The sequence below is a fragment of the Oncorhynchus clarkii genome, chromosome 12 (genome assembly GCF_045791955.1).
Source record: "Oncorhynchus clarkii lewisi isolate Uvic-CL-2024 chromosome 12, UVic_Ocla_1.0, whole genome shotgun sequence".
In the NCBI taxonomy this organism is placed as follows: Eukaryota; Metazoa; Chordata; class Actinopteri; order Salmoniformes; family Salmonidae; genus Oncorhynchus; species Oncorhynchus clarkii.
Genome location: NC_092158.1, coordinates 37,562,784 through 37,580,769, shown reverse-complemented (window position 1 = coordinate 37,580,769; position 17,986 = coordinate 37,562,784). Strand labels below are relative to the sequence as shown.

Sequence of the window (17,986 nt, the reverse complement as noted above, 5' to 3'; positions counted from 1 at the left end):
TGGATTATACGAATTGCCCCCAGATAACCCAAACTGTACTGTACATGCAGTATACTGAACCGTGTACACTTGTGATGGCATAGCTGGAGGAAAATGTCTATATGCTGAGACGATACTGTTATTAACTAATCTGTCTGCCTGTGCAGGCGAGCGAGGGTTACTTCAGCCAATCGCAGGAGGAGGAGGACTGCTCTGCTAAAACGAACCCGACGCCAGTGTTTTATAACAAGCCACCAGGTGAGTGAGAGAGCTTCATGTTTGGCGAAGTCAGAAACACATTTTTTTAAGAACTGCTGTCACACTTCTTTTTGAAGACAGTCTGATGTGTGATGATGATGGTATGTGGTTGTTTCTGCCTCCTTCTTTGACATATTGCAAGACATCCTTGATGAAAATACTAAAACGTGTGTGTGTGTGTGTGTGTGTGTGCAAAGATTGACCCAGTGGATTTGTGGATGTTTATCTATGCACTGTGTGTGTACAGAGATTGACATCACGTGCTGGGACACGGACCCTGTAATGGAGGACAGCGACTAGACGATGGCGGAGGAGAACAGTCCGGTGGAGGGAAGTAGAAACAACGCATCATCAATGACGAAACTGTTTTTTTTTAAAGTAATAATTACAAGTCTTGCATTAAAAAAAAAAAATCTGTATAATGTTCTAGAATAAAACAAAAAAATGTTAGCCACCGAAAAGGTTGTCGAGTTATTGTTAGAGATGCTAATTGGTTGATGATGAGCTCTTGTTTTTTAAAATGTATTTCTTATATTTCTCCTTATTTGCTATGTAGAGTAAATAGCAGAGAGTGATAACTACTTTCTTGCGTACTTATATACACAGCTCAGTAGCTCATGTCTGTGTCTTCTACAGCAGATATGACCCCTGTACCAGACAGGTAGCCTATTAAAAGTTAGAACAAACCCTTTTGTGACCAATCACAATTATTCCTACCACAGCCCCCTCCTCCTCTCTCCCCCAACCCTGGGCCCCACCTTCCACCCTCCCTAGTGCCAAGAGTTGCCCTGCTCTGGCCCTCTCCCCTGAGGCCTAGGGGACCTAACCTCCCCCCCCCCCCATTCTGGGTAGCTGGTTGGGGATAAAAGTGGGCACGGTGCCTGGGGGAAGGGCGAGGGGGATCAGAGAGGAAATGGTGCCAAGTGTAATCCTGAATTTTTCAATGTGTCAGTTTGGCCATGGGACCTTACTCGTAATCCACTGTAGACAGATAGAGGAGGAGCGGGGAACCAGACAAAGGCATGGCGGACATCATAGTACAGGCTGGGATAGCAGTACTATTGTACTATATCACAGTAAAACCCTAAAATATATATATATATATGTGCAAGTCACTTTGAAAAGGAATATCTATCGTAGTTTCTTATTGTTTATTGTTGGCATACACACATTTTCCCCTAGTCTATTTTTCTGCTGGGAAGGTATTAGTGCTATCCCAGCATAAAATCAGACTAGAGGAAAATGTGTATATTTTTTACTACCTATTAAAAGTGTACTAGAAATTAATATTCAGGATCTTTGAATCATGGCCATGGCTGTAGTCTCGTTTTGTTTCGTCTCCAGTGAAAACTAGGCAATAACTATATCTAGAGTACTCAGATGGGAACGAGGACATTCGTCACACGTTGTGGCACTATGAACGGAACAGTGTGTCTTGTGCTAAGGTTGTTGGAGAGCTGCCACACTAGTCTCTGCTGTATGACATGATACCCTTATTTTCAGTAGGCACAAATTCACTATTTTTTGCATTCCATCTGTTTAAATTTCCCTCGTCCTTCTTTTAAAATGATGTAGTTCACATGCACGCCCCCTTGATGGCCTCAGAGGCATTATTGTAATTCTACCATTGGGACTATGTTGTTTTCGCACAGGTCTCATTCCCTGCTTGACTTTCACCCAGTCATCTCAGTTCTGATTTCACCCCTACAGTCTAAATGAGAAACAGTACAGTAGACTAGCTTTGCACGCAGGCCTTAGAAATTATTTTAATCATCAAGACTCATTATCCCCTTTATTAATGTTCCAACGTTTAGAACAGATGATTATTGACCCCCCCCCCCCCCCCCACACACACACACACACACACACACACGGCTTGTAGACTGTCTGTCTCAGTCTTCCTTCATATGATCTAGAGGTTGTTTATTATTGTTACTGTTCAAGGGTAGTTTCATTTCTGAGATTCCACACCTCTGATCTGATTCTAAATAAATCCTGTCATTCTTATTCATAGAGAGAGAACAGTTCTATATTGTTAGATCTCTCTGTTCTTACCACAGAGTTCTGAGTGGGAACCAGCAAGCAATAAGAAAGAAAAAAAGAACAATGTTGTTTTTTTGTCTTGTAAATAGTGTTTGATATTTAGTAATATACAACTAATGATCGACTAACACTTGTTTTCTTGGTCCTTATGACACTTTGAATTGAGGCTTGTTGTGGGATTGAGTGAGATTTTTAAATGAAGTTTCTTTGAAGAGAGATTTGAGTCGTGGTGGGATTCCATATCCCTCGCAGCCTTTTCTGTATATGAGAATCACCTAATGCTTGGTAAGAGCCGACCAACCTGCATCTTTAGCAGTAACTGACACCGTTTCCACATAATTTCAATGTATACTTCTTCACTCTGATAACCTCCTGGTTAGTGATTATTATTCTCTCCCTATTGCACTACTAGGAGACTACTACTCTACTACTACCCCTAATACTCGCCCCAAAGCAAGGCTTAGCTGTTCCTTGGCTTTACTGATCTCTTTTTATTTAAAAGATAGAAATAAAAAGATTCTCTTCCCTCTTTTGCGTCCGCTTCTCACACACTGTTTTTTTTTAAATAAGTGCAAGATCTTTTGTGACATGCTAGGTGCTGATGTATGTTAATAAAATACTTAAAAACCTCCAAACGATGACTTCAGAGTTTTGATTTGACATTTTTTTTCTTTTTGCCCACTTCTCCCCAATCCAGTTGTACAACTGGGGCAGCAGGTAGCCTAGTGGTTGGGACATTGGGACAGTAACCAAAAGGTTGCTGGACCGAATCCCTGAGCTGACATGGTAAAAATCTGTCGTTCTGCACCTGAACAAGGCAGTTAACCCAGTGTTCCCCGGTAGGCCATTATTGTAAATAAGAATTTGTTCTTAACTGACTTGCCTAGTTAAGAATACAATGTTTTTTATATATATATATATATATATATATATATATATATATATATATATATATATATATATATATCCAAAAATCCAATGCACTTGAGCACTGAAATATTATCATGACTTAAGGAGGAAGTGCAAAGGGAAATGCTAGCATCATAGATTTAAATAGAACATTAGAATGAACATTGGCATCCCTGCAACGTGACATTCGTCTTGGTCAGGGAATCTTATAGCATATATTGTTGGAAGTTCTGTTTTTTTTTTTACATTTAAATGATCTAGCAATCAAATAATCTCGTCAAAGCAGGTATGATCATAAACACAAAACATCCAGCAACATTGAAACCCGAATCTGTCAAAGCCACTTGTCATGTTTGTTTTTAATCTATATTTTTATTCAACTGCATTTTATCAAAGAGATGTTGGTACCATTGACTTAGAACCATAACTGGACTATGAAGCCCCTTTCTCACAGGTATACATAGAATACATAGAACACATAGGTTGTGTCCCAAATGGCACCCTATTCCCTATATAGTTCCTATGGGCCCTAGTCAAAAGTACTATATAGGTAGTAGGGGGACATTTTTGCTATGCATTCCATACAATACAGTAGTAGCAGCAGATGTAGGAGAGAACTAACAGAGAACAGCTCCTACAGTCAGATGTATACAGAACACTTTGCATGCTACATGCTGTACAGACAGTCACAGCGGAACAGGTATGTATTTGTGAGGAGGTGTCAGAGAGTCCATACTATGGCAGGGCCACGTTCTGCTATAAGCCATATCAATCTGTAGCCTGTCTGGAATAATATGCTTCCTTGGATGGTAAATAAATGTCTGTTTGAATTACTCAAATGATGGATATACCACAGTGATGCCAACCCAATGTTAGAGGAACGGTCCATTCTATCAGGGCATTTTATTGAGCTCCTCAAAATGGCTGCCACATTGCCAGCTAGACAGTTGATGTACCCGGGCACAGAGGTAGAGGACTCATCTTTGTACCGTTAAAGCATAGGCAACCCTATTAAAGAAATCTCAATTTTGAAGTAGTCCATTTTCTTCTTCACAATTGACTGATCCCTCCTCATAACCCAGTTGGACACGACTCCAACAGGGTCACCAGAATGGACCAGCCAAGGAAGTTGGAAGTCCCACCCAGTTGTCTATATTAAAGTGGTGGAAGCCCTCAATGGCGCTGCAAATGCTAATATCTATTGGCCACTAGAGGCCTCTCATTCTCTATGATATGGGTCCAGTTCCAACTGTGTTGAGTGACCCCTGGGTTAGGAGATGGGAAACTCTGTCTGACACTACTGACAGTCCCAGTCCCACACTAGTAGCTAGAAGCCATGTAACCTTGCCCAGTGGCCCATATCCATTGTGCTCTGACTATGTTCAGCACTGGCCACACAGCTGACGTTCCCATTCACTCTATGTAAACAAACTCTGAGCTAGCACTCTGGCCTGGTGGTTGCCAAGCAACACGTAGGCCAACAGAGGAAGGATGACAGTTTTACACCGCTGTCTTTTCCTTCTGTGGCGGAGGAGGGGAAAAAGAAAATAAACTGCATAAACAAAATAACAGTTGTACAATTAAATAAGCGACTGGAATCCAGGCATGACAGCTCAGAAGCAATTGTCAATCAATCAAGAAGACTGTATATGACATGTGTGATTTAAACAGACAAAACATTTGGCAAAATAATATTTAACATTTACTTCTACATTCAAGCATGGATAGAAACACCTCAAATTAAATTGTGTTCATTTTCAGTTACACTTATATCATGAATCTGTACATTCAGGGGCCATGATAATCAGATTAAATTGGTTGTTCCAAAAAAGGAACACTCCTAAGCTCTCAAAATGATTGTCTAAATGCAATTGTATTCTGTAAAAAAAACAAAAAAACACAAAAACCAGCATCTGGAATAAACTTAAGACTGCCTAAATTTTAGGTTTCAAGATAACCACAACTACCTTAATATATAAATAAGTGCTCTTTGACATTCCCCTATTGCCCCTCACTTCAAACTGCAATACTTTTTTTTTACCTCTCAGTAATAACATTCTCTATTTACAGGAATGACCTCAAGTAGCTTTCTCTCATGCTCTTTCTCCTCTCACCCTTTTTTCTGTCTCTCCCCCTCCGGTCTCTCCATCTCTCTCCTTCTGTTGGGTACTGTATGTTTCCTACCTGCACATTTGTATAACCTGCTGTGCCCCATACTGTAATGGTGGTGTTCCTTGGATTGAAGACCTCCATTCCAATTCCCTAACTCGAGCGTCCTTGAGGACCGAACCAAGCTGACAGGCTTCCTAATTTGTCCAAGTATCTCAAGGGTACTGCCAGGTAAGCCCATCAAATAATGCATTCATTTCAGTGGTTACATAATGTGATTGAATTGGGTTACACAACAGCTAATAACAAAGAGGTGGACCTTGATGGGTAACATGGTTCCTCATAGGCTGGGAAGGGTAGTAAAAGGGTTCCGTATTGGATGGATTCAGAAGAAGGAAATACTTTGGCCTTGATGCAATCAACGCACTATTGTTCATATCTCACTAATTTTCCCAGATTTTTTCAGATTTTTCCCCTGCAAAAGCATCTGGGGCACGACTGCGTGATCAAAATATGAAGGTCATTTCAGATTAAGCCGACATATGCAGGGTTTACTGTGAATGCAGTCTCCGCTGATGGGGAACATTGTCTTTAAATGTAATCATGCTGTAACGCTGATCATCAGCTCCACGGATTGAATTCAGCGCTTAATCACACTATCTGTGAAAAAATGTTTGAAAACAGAAAAAATATTCCCAAGATATAATTGGTTGTGAGTGACAAGGGAAAGCACTTGTTTAAAGCGTCTTCCAAAGCTTCTTGTTTAAAGTGTTTTCCAAAGCCCAACGAACAGGAGCTGTCTGAATGTCATTCAAAACACCGGTGGTGCCGAGAGAAGGGGTCAGATATTATGAAAGAGCGAGAGAGAGAAAGCCATGAATAGCTAAATAATATTTGAGGAAATAAGGAAAGAAAATCCTGTGTTTGTAATTGCTGCATGGTGATGGGTTTGCCTTGCTACCATGACTGTTTACATTTTCTGTAATGGTGTCTGCTGTATGTACTGTAGCACCCGCATGGCAATGTGAAGGAGTGTTTCACAGTCACATCTAGCCTGATGAGTAGCTTGAGATGGAGATGGAGAGGGAGAGAAAGAGAGAAATGCATTTACAATCTCGATGAAACGCTTCACTGATGGACAGATTGCAACCATTAGGAAGTAATTTACAACCCAGAGAGGGAGAGAAAGGAAATCTTATGATTAGCGTTATGAATTATTTATACAAGGGTTTCAATTCTTCGGATAGAGGGAACTTATTCCTGCTGGAAAAATGCTGCTGTCTCCCTTTGTACTTGATTGGACTAATGATTTAGGAGCTAGACCATACATACACGCACACATACATACACACATGCACACATACATACATACACACACACAGTCATCCGTACACCGAGGAGCAACAATCCCCAGCTGTGGTTTATTAAATTGATATTCATAGACCACATAGTCCCAGAACATCTTGAAGATATGACAGTAATGATGGAGAAGAGCTTTTTCAATTCAAAACAATGTTTCCATTGCACATCGCAATTCTCAGAGCAGGGCGATAGCTACTGAATTCAGCAAATCTCTTGGTCCTTCACTGTTAATGTTATACAACAGGAGCAACACAGAGCTACTAGAGGTCTTTTTACCTGGAGTCGCTAGGGGGCCAAGGCATCATGGGCAACAGACGTTCCAGGGAGCCATGGCAACAGCAGACTCATATACTGAGTGCACAAAACATTATGAACACCTGACCAGATGAATCTAGGTGAAAGCTATGATCACTTATTGATGTCACTTCTTAAATCCACTTCAATCTGTGTAGATAAAGGGGAGGAATGATTTTTCAGTGGTGTAAAGTACTTGAGTAGTACTTTCAAGTATTTTTACTTAAGTTGTTTTTTGGGGTATCTGTACTTTACTATTTATATTTTTGACAACTTTTACTAAAGAAAATTATGTACTTTTTACTCCATACATTTTCCCTGACACCCAAAAGTACTTGTTACATTTTGAATGCTCAGAAGGACAGGAAAATTGTCCAATTCACACACTTATCAAGAGAACATCCCTGGTCATCCCTACTGCCTCTGTCATCCCTACTGCGGACTCACTAAACACATGCTTTGTTTGTAAATAATGTCTGAGTGTTGGAGCATGCCCCTAGCTATCTGTAAATTTAAAAAAAACAAGAAAATGATGCAGTCTGGACATTTGAAACTATTTATACTTTTACTTTTGATACTTAAGTATATGTTTGATACTTAAGTATATTTAAAACCAAATACTTTTAGACTTTTACTCAAGTAGTATTTTACTGGGTGACTTTCACTTTTACTTGAGTCATTTTCTATTAAAGTATTTTTACCTTTACTCAAGTATAACATTTGAGTACTTTTTCCACCACTGGGATTTTTATGCATTGAGACTTGGATTGTGTATGTGCCATTCAGAGGGTGAATGGGCAAGACAAGAGTTTTAAGTGACTTTGAACGGGGTATGGTTGTACAGTAAGTACCAGGCGCATGGGTTTAAGTATGTCAAGAACTGCAACACTGCTGGATTTTTTTACGCTCAACAGTTTCCCGTGTGTATCAAGAATGATCCACCACCCAAAGGACATCCAGCCAACTTGACACAATGGTGGGGAGCATTGGAGTCAACATGGGCCAGTATCCCTGTGGATGCTTTCGATACCTTGTAGAGTCAATGCCCGACTAATTGAGGATGTTATGAGGGCAAAAAGGGTTGCAACTCAATATTAGGAAGATGTTCCAAATGTTTTGTACCCTCGGTGTAATAGCTGCTCTGCATCAGGCTGCGACGCCATGGAGAATAGAGAGATCAACACAGCCAGAGAGAGAGAATAGAGCGAGACAGATATGGAGGGAGACAAAGCAAGATAAAATAGGGATGATGAGAGGAAGGCAGATATGTCATCTTTAGAAAAGTTGTCCTCATCTCACTGCACAGAAGAAAGCAGAGAACAACACCTCTGGCTGCTGGGAGTCTAAAATGTGTTTTTCCTCCTCTACCCCCTCCATCAGTCCAACTCTACAAACCAGACGCCCCTCCTCAAACCCAACCCAACGCCTCTCCACCTCAACCCAGCGTCCTTAGCTTCAGCCTCATCCCCACCTCCAGGAGGATTATTCAGGCTTACACGGCCGTGCTGCGACCCAGCAGAGGGAAGGACGTGGGCAGGCCACAGCTCTGCTCTAGCCGCCTGAGCCCCTGGATACTTCTCAGCCCCAGCTCTGGCTGTGTGTGAGTCCGGCCCTCGCGGGGCATGGTAGTGGTGGCCTGGGCCTGCAGGGAGAGGGGCTCCATGGAGAGGGTGTTGTGGTTGATGTCCATGGTAGACAGCAGGTGCCCCAGGGAGTCCCAGCGTCGGGCAGTGGGCAGGCGGATCAGGGAGGAGTAGCCCCTCTCTGAGAACACTGTGACCGGAGGAGTCTTGGAGGTCTCAGTCTCCTGCTGCTCCAGCCTGGAGGTCCGGGAGGAGGGCTTGGTGTTGGTGCCCCCCCGGCTGTCAGCCAGCACCTCACAGTAGGGAGGAGGGGGGTCCTCCATCAGAACAGCCTCCTCATAGCAGGGGGGCTTTCCAAACACGTCCGTCTCTGCAGAGGAAACAGACAAACGTACAGTATGTTAGTTTCCCCTTAACAATGTAAAGTGCTGTAAGCATTGGAAAAGCTTAATATAAACCAAATCCATCATTATTATCAAATGCTACTTTACCATGGACACAGTCATATTAGGCCATTGGATTGTCAGTGTTTAGGTCTAAAGGTAGGGATCCTGTGGAAAGGGTTGTGTGGGTGATTATTATTGCTAAGCTGACTCCTGCTGGCTATTACATAATGTTAATGGAGCTTCACTGACGCCTCAGTCATCTCACTATACATCTGAAGTAACTGATACCACTGCCAAATCAAACTCCTACACTGACAGATCTGCCTTTAAACTGTGAATCATGTGGAACACAGGTTGAGCGGTGATAATTCCATTGAGTACAGTAGCCTACAATAAAGGCTTCTTTGACTCAATTCGGACATTTTTAAATACTGAATGGCTTCACACACGTGCACACATTCTCACACACACACACACACACACACACACACACACACACACACAGTGTACAGAGAGCTTAGTGAGATATTTGTTCTGACAGAAACATTCAAGCCACAAGTCGGAGGCAAATTTACTGATGTTTTCAGCACAATCATCTGGATTCACTCCCTTCAAAGCTCACAAAGAGAAAACCCACAGGAACAGGACAGGTGTGACACAGAGAGAGGGACCTGTAAAATATGGAATGAGAGTAGAGGCGAGCGGTTAGATAGACTTGTGTCTGATTCACACTATAGGGCCGAACCGAGGCAAGCCTGTACTAGTGTTCAGTGTGAATTAGACAATTCATTCGGAAAGCACTGTGCATTTCTTTTCAGGTGAAACAAATCATTGTTAGCTTGGGACTATAAGGTTCTATCTGATTTTTTTTGTCCAAATGGAGTTATTGTTCTGTTCAATGTTCTCTACCCATATAGTTTTCTAAATACCCCAATTCATGTTTTTAATTAAGTTCAAAAGAATACAAGATAAAAATTGCTGACACCATTCAAACGATAAGGGTTCAGAACTTTATTTTTATAGATAGAGCCTTGTGCTCGTCATGTTGATTGTAATGAAAGAATGTAGAACATTTATTTTAACTCTGCTTTTTCTGTCTTTGAAAAAAGGAATAACTGCAATTGACACATAAAACATAGTAAGCATGCTTTGATGTGACAAACCGGTAGCACGAGGCAATAACATGAAGTCTGTAAAGTAATTAGTGGCCGGTAAAGTACATTCAGCTGTATGAAGTGTTCACGCCCCCAGGGTTTACCATATAGGGACGACTTCCTTTCGAATGATGTCATGTGAGGTTAGTACAGTTGAGACGTCATAGGTCATTCACACCTGGAAACTCTGATATACTTGTGGTTTGAACAACAGAATACAAGTCAGAGATAAGGATGTGGAGCAAACTGGTGAAGTAATATCTCCTTGGACTCTGACTACTCGGTGATGAATCCGGAGGGTTGTAAAATGTAGCTAGCTGGGCTAATAACAATGACACACCCTCTGACCACACCTCTGGAGTACTTTATTTGCAGTGCTTTGACAGTGCTACTTCCTCCAGTGTGGAAACCCAGGCTGATAAAGGGAGAGGTACTACTAATCATAAACTCCCATTTTACAGTCTCTTTCAAAGACTACCCACAGCCTTTCTATACTATATAATGGGAAAACCTCAATTGCCTACTCAACTCATCCGCTCTCCTCGCCGCCTCCTCAAAACTCATTGGAGGAAGCCAGACTACGGTTTGCAACTGCACATGGGGAAAAAGGTTGTACTTTATGGAGAAATGTTCTCGTCTGATGAAACAAAAATAGAACTGTTTGGCCATAATGACCATCGTTAGGTTTGGAGGGAAAAGGGGGATGCTTGCAAGCTGAAGAATACCATCCCAACCGTGAAGCATGGGGGTGGCAGCAGCATGTTGTGGTTCGCTGCAGGAGGGATTGGTGCACTTCACAAAATGGATGGCATCATGAGGGAGGGAAATTATGTGGATATATTGAAGCAACATCTCAAAACATCAGTCAGGATGTTAAAGCTTGGTCGCAAATGCATCTTCCAAGTGGACAATGACCCCAAGCATACTTCCAAAGTTGTGGCAAAATGGCTTAAGGACAACAAAGTGAAGGTATTCGAGTGGCCATCACAAAGCCCTGACCTCAATCCAATATAACATTTGTGGGCAGAACTGAAAAAGCATGTGTGAGCAAGGAGGCCTACAAACCTGACTCAGTTACATCAGCTCTGTCAGGAGGAATGGGCCAAAATTCACCCAACTTATTGTGGGAAGCTTTTGTAAGGCTACCTGAAACGTTTGTCCCAAGATAAATAATTTAAAGGCAATGCTACCAAATACTAATTAAGTGTACAGTCGTGGCCAAAAGTTTTGAGAATGACACAAATATTAATTTTCAGTCTGCTGCCTCAGTTTGTTTGATGTTAATTTGCACATACTCCAGAATGTTATGAAGAGTGATCCGATGAATTGCAATGAATTGAAAAGTCCCTCTTTGCCATGCAAATGAACTGAATCCCAAAAAACATTTCCACTGCATTTCAGCCCTGCCACAAAAGGACCAGCTGACATGTCAGTGATTCTCTCGTAAACACAGGTGTGAGTGTTGACGAGGACAAGGCTGGAGATCACTCTGTCATGCTTATTGAGTTCGAATAACAGACTGGAAGCTTCAAAAGGAGGGTGGTGCTTGGAATCATTGTTCTTCCTCTGTCAATCATGGTTACCTGCAAGGAAACACGTGCCGTCATCATTGCTTTGCACAAAAAGGTCTTCACAGGCAAGGATATTGCTGCCAGTAAGATTGCACCTAAATCAACCATTTATCGGATCATCAAGAACTTCAAGGAGAGCGGTTAAATTGTTGTGAAGAAGGCTTCAGGGCGCCCAAGAAAGATTCAGCTGCGGGATCGGAGCACCACCAGTACAGAGCTTGCTCAGGAATGGCAGCAGGCAGGTGTGAGTGCATCTGCACAGTGAGGCGAAGACCTATGGAGGATGGCCTGGTGTCAAGAAGGGCAGCAAAGAAGCCACTTCTCTCCAGGAAAAACATCAGGGACAGACTGATATTCTGCAAAAGGTACAGGGATTGGACTGCTGAGGACAAGTCATTTTCTCTGATGAATCCCCTTCCCGATTGTTTGTGGCATCCGGAAAAAAGCTTGTCTGGAGAAGACAAGGTGAGCGCTACCATCAGTCCTGTGTCATGCCAACAGTAAAGCATCCTGAGACCATTCATGTGTGGGGTTGCTTCTCAGCCAAGGGTGTGGGCTCACTCACAATTTTGCTTAACAACACAGCCATGAATAAAGAATGGTACCAACACATCCTCTGAGAGCAACTTCTCCCAACCATCCAGAAACAGTTTGGTGACGAACAATGCCTTTTCCAGCATGATGGAACACATTGCCATAAGGCAAAAGTGATAACTAAGTGGCTCGAGGAACAAAACATTGATATTTTGGGTCCATGGCCAGGAAACTCCCCAGACCTTAATCCCATTGAGAACTTGTGGTCAATCCTCAAGAGGCGGGTGGACAAACAAAAACCCACAAATTCTGACAAACTCCAAGCATTGATTATGCAAAAATTGGCTGCCATCAGTCAGGATGTGGCCAAAAGTTAACTGACAGCATGCCAGGGCAGATTGCGGAGGTCTTGAAAAAGAAGGGTCAACACTGCAAATATTGACTCTTTGCATCAACTTTGTGTAATTGTCAATAAAAGCCCTTGACACATATGAAATGCTTGTAATTAGACTTCACTATTCCATAGTAACACCTGACAAAAATATCTAAAGACACTGAGGCAGCAAACTTTGTGAAAATGTATATTTGTGTCATTCTCAAAACTTTTGGCCACGACTGTACATGCCCTGTATGTGTCCACATATTCACAACGAATTACACTATAGTTTTTATGATCTCGTTTTCCACCACACATTTATAATGCCCTGCTTTGGTCTCTAATATTAGCCCCAGCTGCTATATGTATGAATAAAAATTACTTCCATAAGGTAACAATGGAGGCCCAGAACACTGGGAGATGAAAGGAGTGTTTCATGTGTTGCGCCAGGCGAGTGTTTGTTTCCAGTGTCAGCAATGCCTCCAAACCTAGAGGGCCACGGGTGCAGAGGGCTGGCAGGGCCGTGGAGGAGTATAGAGGATGGTGGAATGGCAGGCGGGGGGACGAGGCTCAGGGACTATCCAGAGGGGAGCCACCTTCACCGGGGGCAGGATTGCTAATCTCAGCCTCCGTGATCCTGGGGCTCTGGGGCCCACATCTGCCGCCAAGGACAGCCCCTATGACGCAGGCACAACAGCAGCTACATGGAGGAAGATATTATTGGAAAAAGTCCTCTCCAATGCTGGAGGCCTATGGATCTCAGCATGAGGAAACGGCAATAAAAAATGTACATTTTATGTCCTGGAGCTATAATGACATTTGGGGGAGGGAATCCTCATTTTTCTACCACTCTGAGGTGCACCCCTTAACCAGCCTGTCCTAGTCGCCTTGGTACTGAGTTCCTCTGTCTGGCTGTTGTGCTTGCTAGCCCTCTCTGTCTATTTCAATGGCTGCTGCTAGCCTACCTTTCACGCCACTGACTGACTGTCACGCCGTTAGCGCCTACTAAGTGTCGAGCTGCCTGCAGTCTCTGTCATTGCGCTGGCTGCTGTGCTGCCAACTCTGCCACTGCTCTGCCTACACACCGCCTACGCTACAGTGCTAACTGTCACCATGTCATCCATGAAGGAACACAGCTACAGATACAACAAGAGCCTACAGCAAACCTTCATAGTCACTGCTGTCATGCCTGTAACATGTAATGTACAGAAAACTGCAGGTGTCTCCTAGGTTATGCTCTTTGTGTGTTTATATTGCTCTCATATTGAACTGGAAAAGGAGGTTGCATGGTAAACGTCAGAGCTAAAACAAACTTGTTTTTGTTGTATTTGTCACATGTGCCAAATACAACAGGTGTAGTAGACCTTATAGTGAAATGCTTACTTACTTACTAACCAACAATGCAGTTTTAAGAAAAATAAGTGTGTGGTAAAACAAAAACAACAAATAGAGTTGCAGTTAAATAAGAGTAGCGAGGCTAAATACACTGGGTACCGGAACAGACTCGATGTGAGGGGGCACAGATTAGTCGAAGTAATTGAGGTGATATGTACATGTAGGTAGAGTTAAAGTGACTATGCATAGATAATAACCAGAGTAGTAGCATTAGCGGGGGGGGGGGGGGGGGGGGAACAATGTAAATAGTCTGGGTAGCCATTTGATTAGCTGTTCAGGAGTCTTATGGCTTGGGGGTAGAAGCTGTTAAGAAGCCTCTTGGACCTAGACTTGGCACTCTGGTGCCGCTTGCCGTGCGGTATTAGAGATATGTCTATGACTAGGGTGGCTAGACCATTTTTAGGGCCTTCCTCTGACACTACCTAGTATAGAGGTCCTAGGTGGCAGGAAGCTTGGCCCCAGTGATGTACTGGGCCAGACGCACTACCCTCAGTATATGCGTTGCGGTCGGAGGCTGAGCAGTTGCCATACCAGGCAGTGATACAACCAGTCAGGATGCCCTCGATGGTGCAGCTGTAGAACTTTGAGGATCTGAGGACCCATGCCAAATCTTTTCAGTCTCCTGGGGGGGAATAGGCTTTGTTGTGCCCTCTTCACCACTGTTCTGGTGTGTTTGGACCATTCTAGTTTTGGTGATGTGGACACCAAGAAACTTGAAGCTCTCAACCTGCCACACTACAGCCCCGTCGATGAGAATGGGTTGCGTGCTCGGTCCTCATTTTCCTGTAGTCCACAATCATCTCCTTTGTCTTGATCACGTTGAGGGACAGGTTGTTATCCTGGCACCACATGGCCAGGTCTCTGACCTCCTCCCTAGAGGCTGTCTTGTCATTGTCGGTGATCAGGCCTTCCGTTGTTGTGTAGTCGGCAAACTAAATTATGGTGTTGGAGTCCTGCCTGGCCATGCAGTCATGGGTGAACAGGGAGTACAGGAGGGGACTGAGCACACACCCATGAGGGGACTCCATGTTGAGGATCAGCGTGGCAGATGTGTTTTTACCTACCCTTACCACCTGGGCGTGGCCCGTCAGGAAGTCCAGGATCCAGTTGCAGAGGGAAGTGTTTAGTCCCAGAGTCCTTAGGTTAGTGATGAGCTTTCAGGGTACTATGGTGTTGAACGCTGAGCTGTAGTCAATGAATAGCATTCTCACGTAGGTGTTATTTTTGTCCAGGTGGGAAAGGGCAGTGTGGAGTGAAATAGAGATTGCATCATCTGTGGATCTGTTGGGGTGGTATGCAAATTAAGTGGAGTGGAGTGGGTCTAGGTTTCTGGGATAATGGTGTTGATGTGAGCTATGATCAGCCTTTCAGAGCACTTCATTGCTACAGATGTGAGTGCTACGGGTCGGTAGTCATTTAGGCAAGTTACCTTAGTGTTCTTGGGCACAGGGACTATGGTGGTCTGCTTGAAACATGTTGGTATTACAGACAGTCTGGGACAGGTTGAAAATGTCAGTGAAGACACTTGCCAGTTGGTCAGTGCATGCTCGGAGTGCAAGTCCTGGCAATCCGTCTGACCCCGTGGCCTTGTGAATGCTGACCTGCTTAAAGGTCTTACTCACATCGGCTACGGAGAGTGTGATCAAACAGTCGCCTGGAACAGCTGATGCTCTCATGCATGTTTCAGTGTTGCTTGCCTCGAAGCAATTTAGCTTGGTTGAAGTGTGTATGATTCAAAGTACTGCAGTCTAATCTTAATTAGTCGCAGTGTTTGTGTGTGCGTGCATCTGTGTGGTGGAATATTCAAAGCCGTAAAGAAAAGTACTGTATCAGTACATTACCTTGAGGGGAGGCCCAGCTGCCCTGTGGGAGGGAGTGAAGAATGTGCAGCGGAGGGGAGAGGGTCAGTGGGGGGCAGAAATGGAGGGGCTCTCTGGTGGGGGGTTCCCTTCCTAACCCCTCTGGGCCCAGGCACTCCAATGGCTCCATCTCCAAGGCCCTCAGACACTGCTCCCTCAGCCTCTCCTCCCTCCTCTTCTTCAGACGGCGCTGGATGAAGCTGCAGAAGCAGCACAGCATGACGATGAGAGCCCACACCAGCCAGAACCCAGCAAAGCAGGCCAGGAAGGTGTATGTGCCATGGGACATCGCCATGGTGATGAGAAACTAGTTGACTTGGCACTACCGAGGTGCGTTAAATGAGGAGCCAACTGGACTGGAGATACGTTAAATCAAATAGCACTGACTGTCACTGAGGAGACGGGAAAACAGGGCTCCAGTCTCCAGAGGAGTTTGGTTGAATGTGTAGTCTTCTGTTGATTTTTAGTCATCTTATATCAGTGTGACAGCTGATGTCTCAGATCAGCCCTGATGACAGTGTACATGATCCCTGTTAAAATGACCGGCTGTCCAGTGTCTTCATACCCACACAACAACACCCACACCAACAGTACTGTCTCAGAGGCGCTTCTGTAGTCCAAAGGCCAGGTGTGATCAGTTGTTTTCCAGCCTGCTGGTCACTGCAGATCAGATGTCCTATGGTTCTTTACAGGTAAAACAAGGTCATCTACATTCTCCCTGCAGTCTCACTGCAAAACTCCTTGTCTAAATCACATCCACTGTCCAGGTATCCTGAAAAAACACAAATAAACACAGAGCACTGCTCCTCCTTCCCACTGAGATTGAAGGCCTGCTCTTCTCCCCAGCAGGCAGCCTGAGAGGGCCCTCTGAGGAGTGTGGTCTGGGTGGGAGTCAGGCAGAGCAGTGCCACGTGACGCCCCCGGTCCGTCCCTCAGCTGCCTCCTCCAGGACACAGGGCCAGGGGTTCCGTACACTCCTGCGGAGTTCTGAGCGGTTCCACTTGGTTCCGCGTCCCCCCTCTGGCACCCTGATCCCCAGACTATGGGTTCTGATGGGTTCTGGCACCTCAGAACTCCAGAGGACTCTCAACGTCACGCTGCTCAACAAAGGGAGAGAGGGAGGAGAGAGGGAGGAGAGAGGGAGGAGAGAGGGCAGAGGGGACAATCATTATCAATTATGAAATACGCCCCAAAAATGGGCCTGTCTGGTAAGTGATCTCAAATGTTCAAGCATCATAATGATGGTGACCTCAGGGGGTGAGTATCAGTTTCACACATCAGAGAGGAAGGAGCAGAACCCTACATGGATCTCATGGGGAAAACAGGGCCCTTTGTGTGGGCCCCAATAATGCTGACCTCAACATAGCAGGTCATTCTCTGTCCCCACATGCCACACCCACACTCAGGGTGCACTAGCTGGGACAGTACTCAATGGAATCACTGGACCTGACCAGAAATCATAGTTCTAACTAGGCCATGACATTTTTTCCCAACCAGGAAAAAATATGGAAATACTCTGGATCTTAGTAGCTCCTAACTAGGGCCCAGAGTTCTAACTGGTCTGGTTACATGGTCAGGAAAAACTCCAGGCCACATATACTGAATCTTATAGACAGAGTTGTTGATACCTCTAGTAAATGTTCTAGTCGTGCCACTCTCCTCACTATCACATCACATTAGAGCATTTGTAATCTGGCCTTGGCCTCCATACACCCACAAAATAATAACGCTAGACTCTTATTGTCGTGACTTTCATAGAGGTGGATAAATTCCTTCCTTTACAGGTCATTGGCCTTGCTCTTTTATCTTGTATATCTCTGATGATTATCATACTTTAACACCCAGAGGTGGCATAATGGATGATTTATAGAGTGGTGGTTAGGAAGGAGAAAGGAAAGAGTGATTCCCTCATAACATTTCCAAACCTATGGAACCAATGGAAGTGTCTTGTTGTCCCTTCCTCTGATGTTACTGCCTGGCACACCTCCTGACTGTGACTCATCATGATCATGGATAGGGCTGGAGTAAGAAGCTGTGGTTTGGTAAGGTTACACCACTCTACCCCAAGCTTCCTAGATTCCTCTCCTTAATCTCTCCTCTTACCTCCTTCTCCTCAGGTAGTTTATTGGAGGGTGACTGTGACACAAGCTGTCATCACATTTCACTTAATATAC

General features: G+C 44.1%; 2 protein-coding genes across 6 annotated transcripts in view; one reads left to right on the top strand and one right to left on the bottom strand.

Moving 5' to 3' along the window:
- Positions 1-2,915, top strand: part of LOC139423137 (drebrin 1) — a 97,545-nt gene extending 94,630 nt beyond the window's left edge. For all 5 annotated transcript variants that reach the window (XM_071174825.1, XM_071174826.1, XM_071174823.1 and 2 more), the window contains 2 exons: positions 147-237; positions 485-2,915. In XM_071174825.1, coding sequence (XP_071030926.1) covers positions 147-237; positions 485-537 — 144 coding nt within the window. In that variant the 3' untranslated portion in view covers positions 538-2,915. The remainder of the gene's footprint in view (positions 1-146; positions 238-484) is intronic.
- Positions 2,916-8,446: 5,531 nt separating this feature from the next.
- Positions 8,447-16,107, bottom strand: LOC139422017 (proline-rich protein 7-like). The gene is made up of 2 exons (XM_071173159.1): positions 15,795-16,107; positions 8,447-8,907 (listed from the first exon to the last, which is right to left on the bottom strand). Exons 1-2 carry the CDS (start codon positions 16,105-16,107, stop codon positions 8,447-8,449), a joined length of 774 nt encoding a protein of 257 aa, XP_071029260.1.
- Positions 16,108-17,986: the final 1,879 nt, after the last annotated feature.

What these genes read in the sequence shown, in the direction of transcription:
- LOC139422017 (XM_071173159.1), bottom strand. Translation starts at nt 16,107, where the DNA reads ATGGCGATGTCCCATGGCACATACACCTTCCTGGCCTGCTTTGCTGGG. An exon ending in CAGCTGGGCCTCCCCTCAAG is followed by an intron (nt 8,908 to 15,794) that starts GTAATGTACTGA and finishes TTTCCTCTGCAG; the next exon opens with AGACGGACGTGTTTGGAAAG.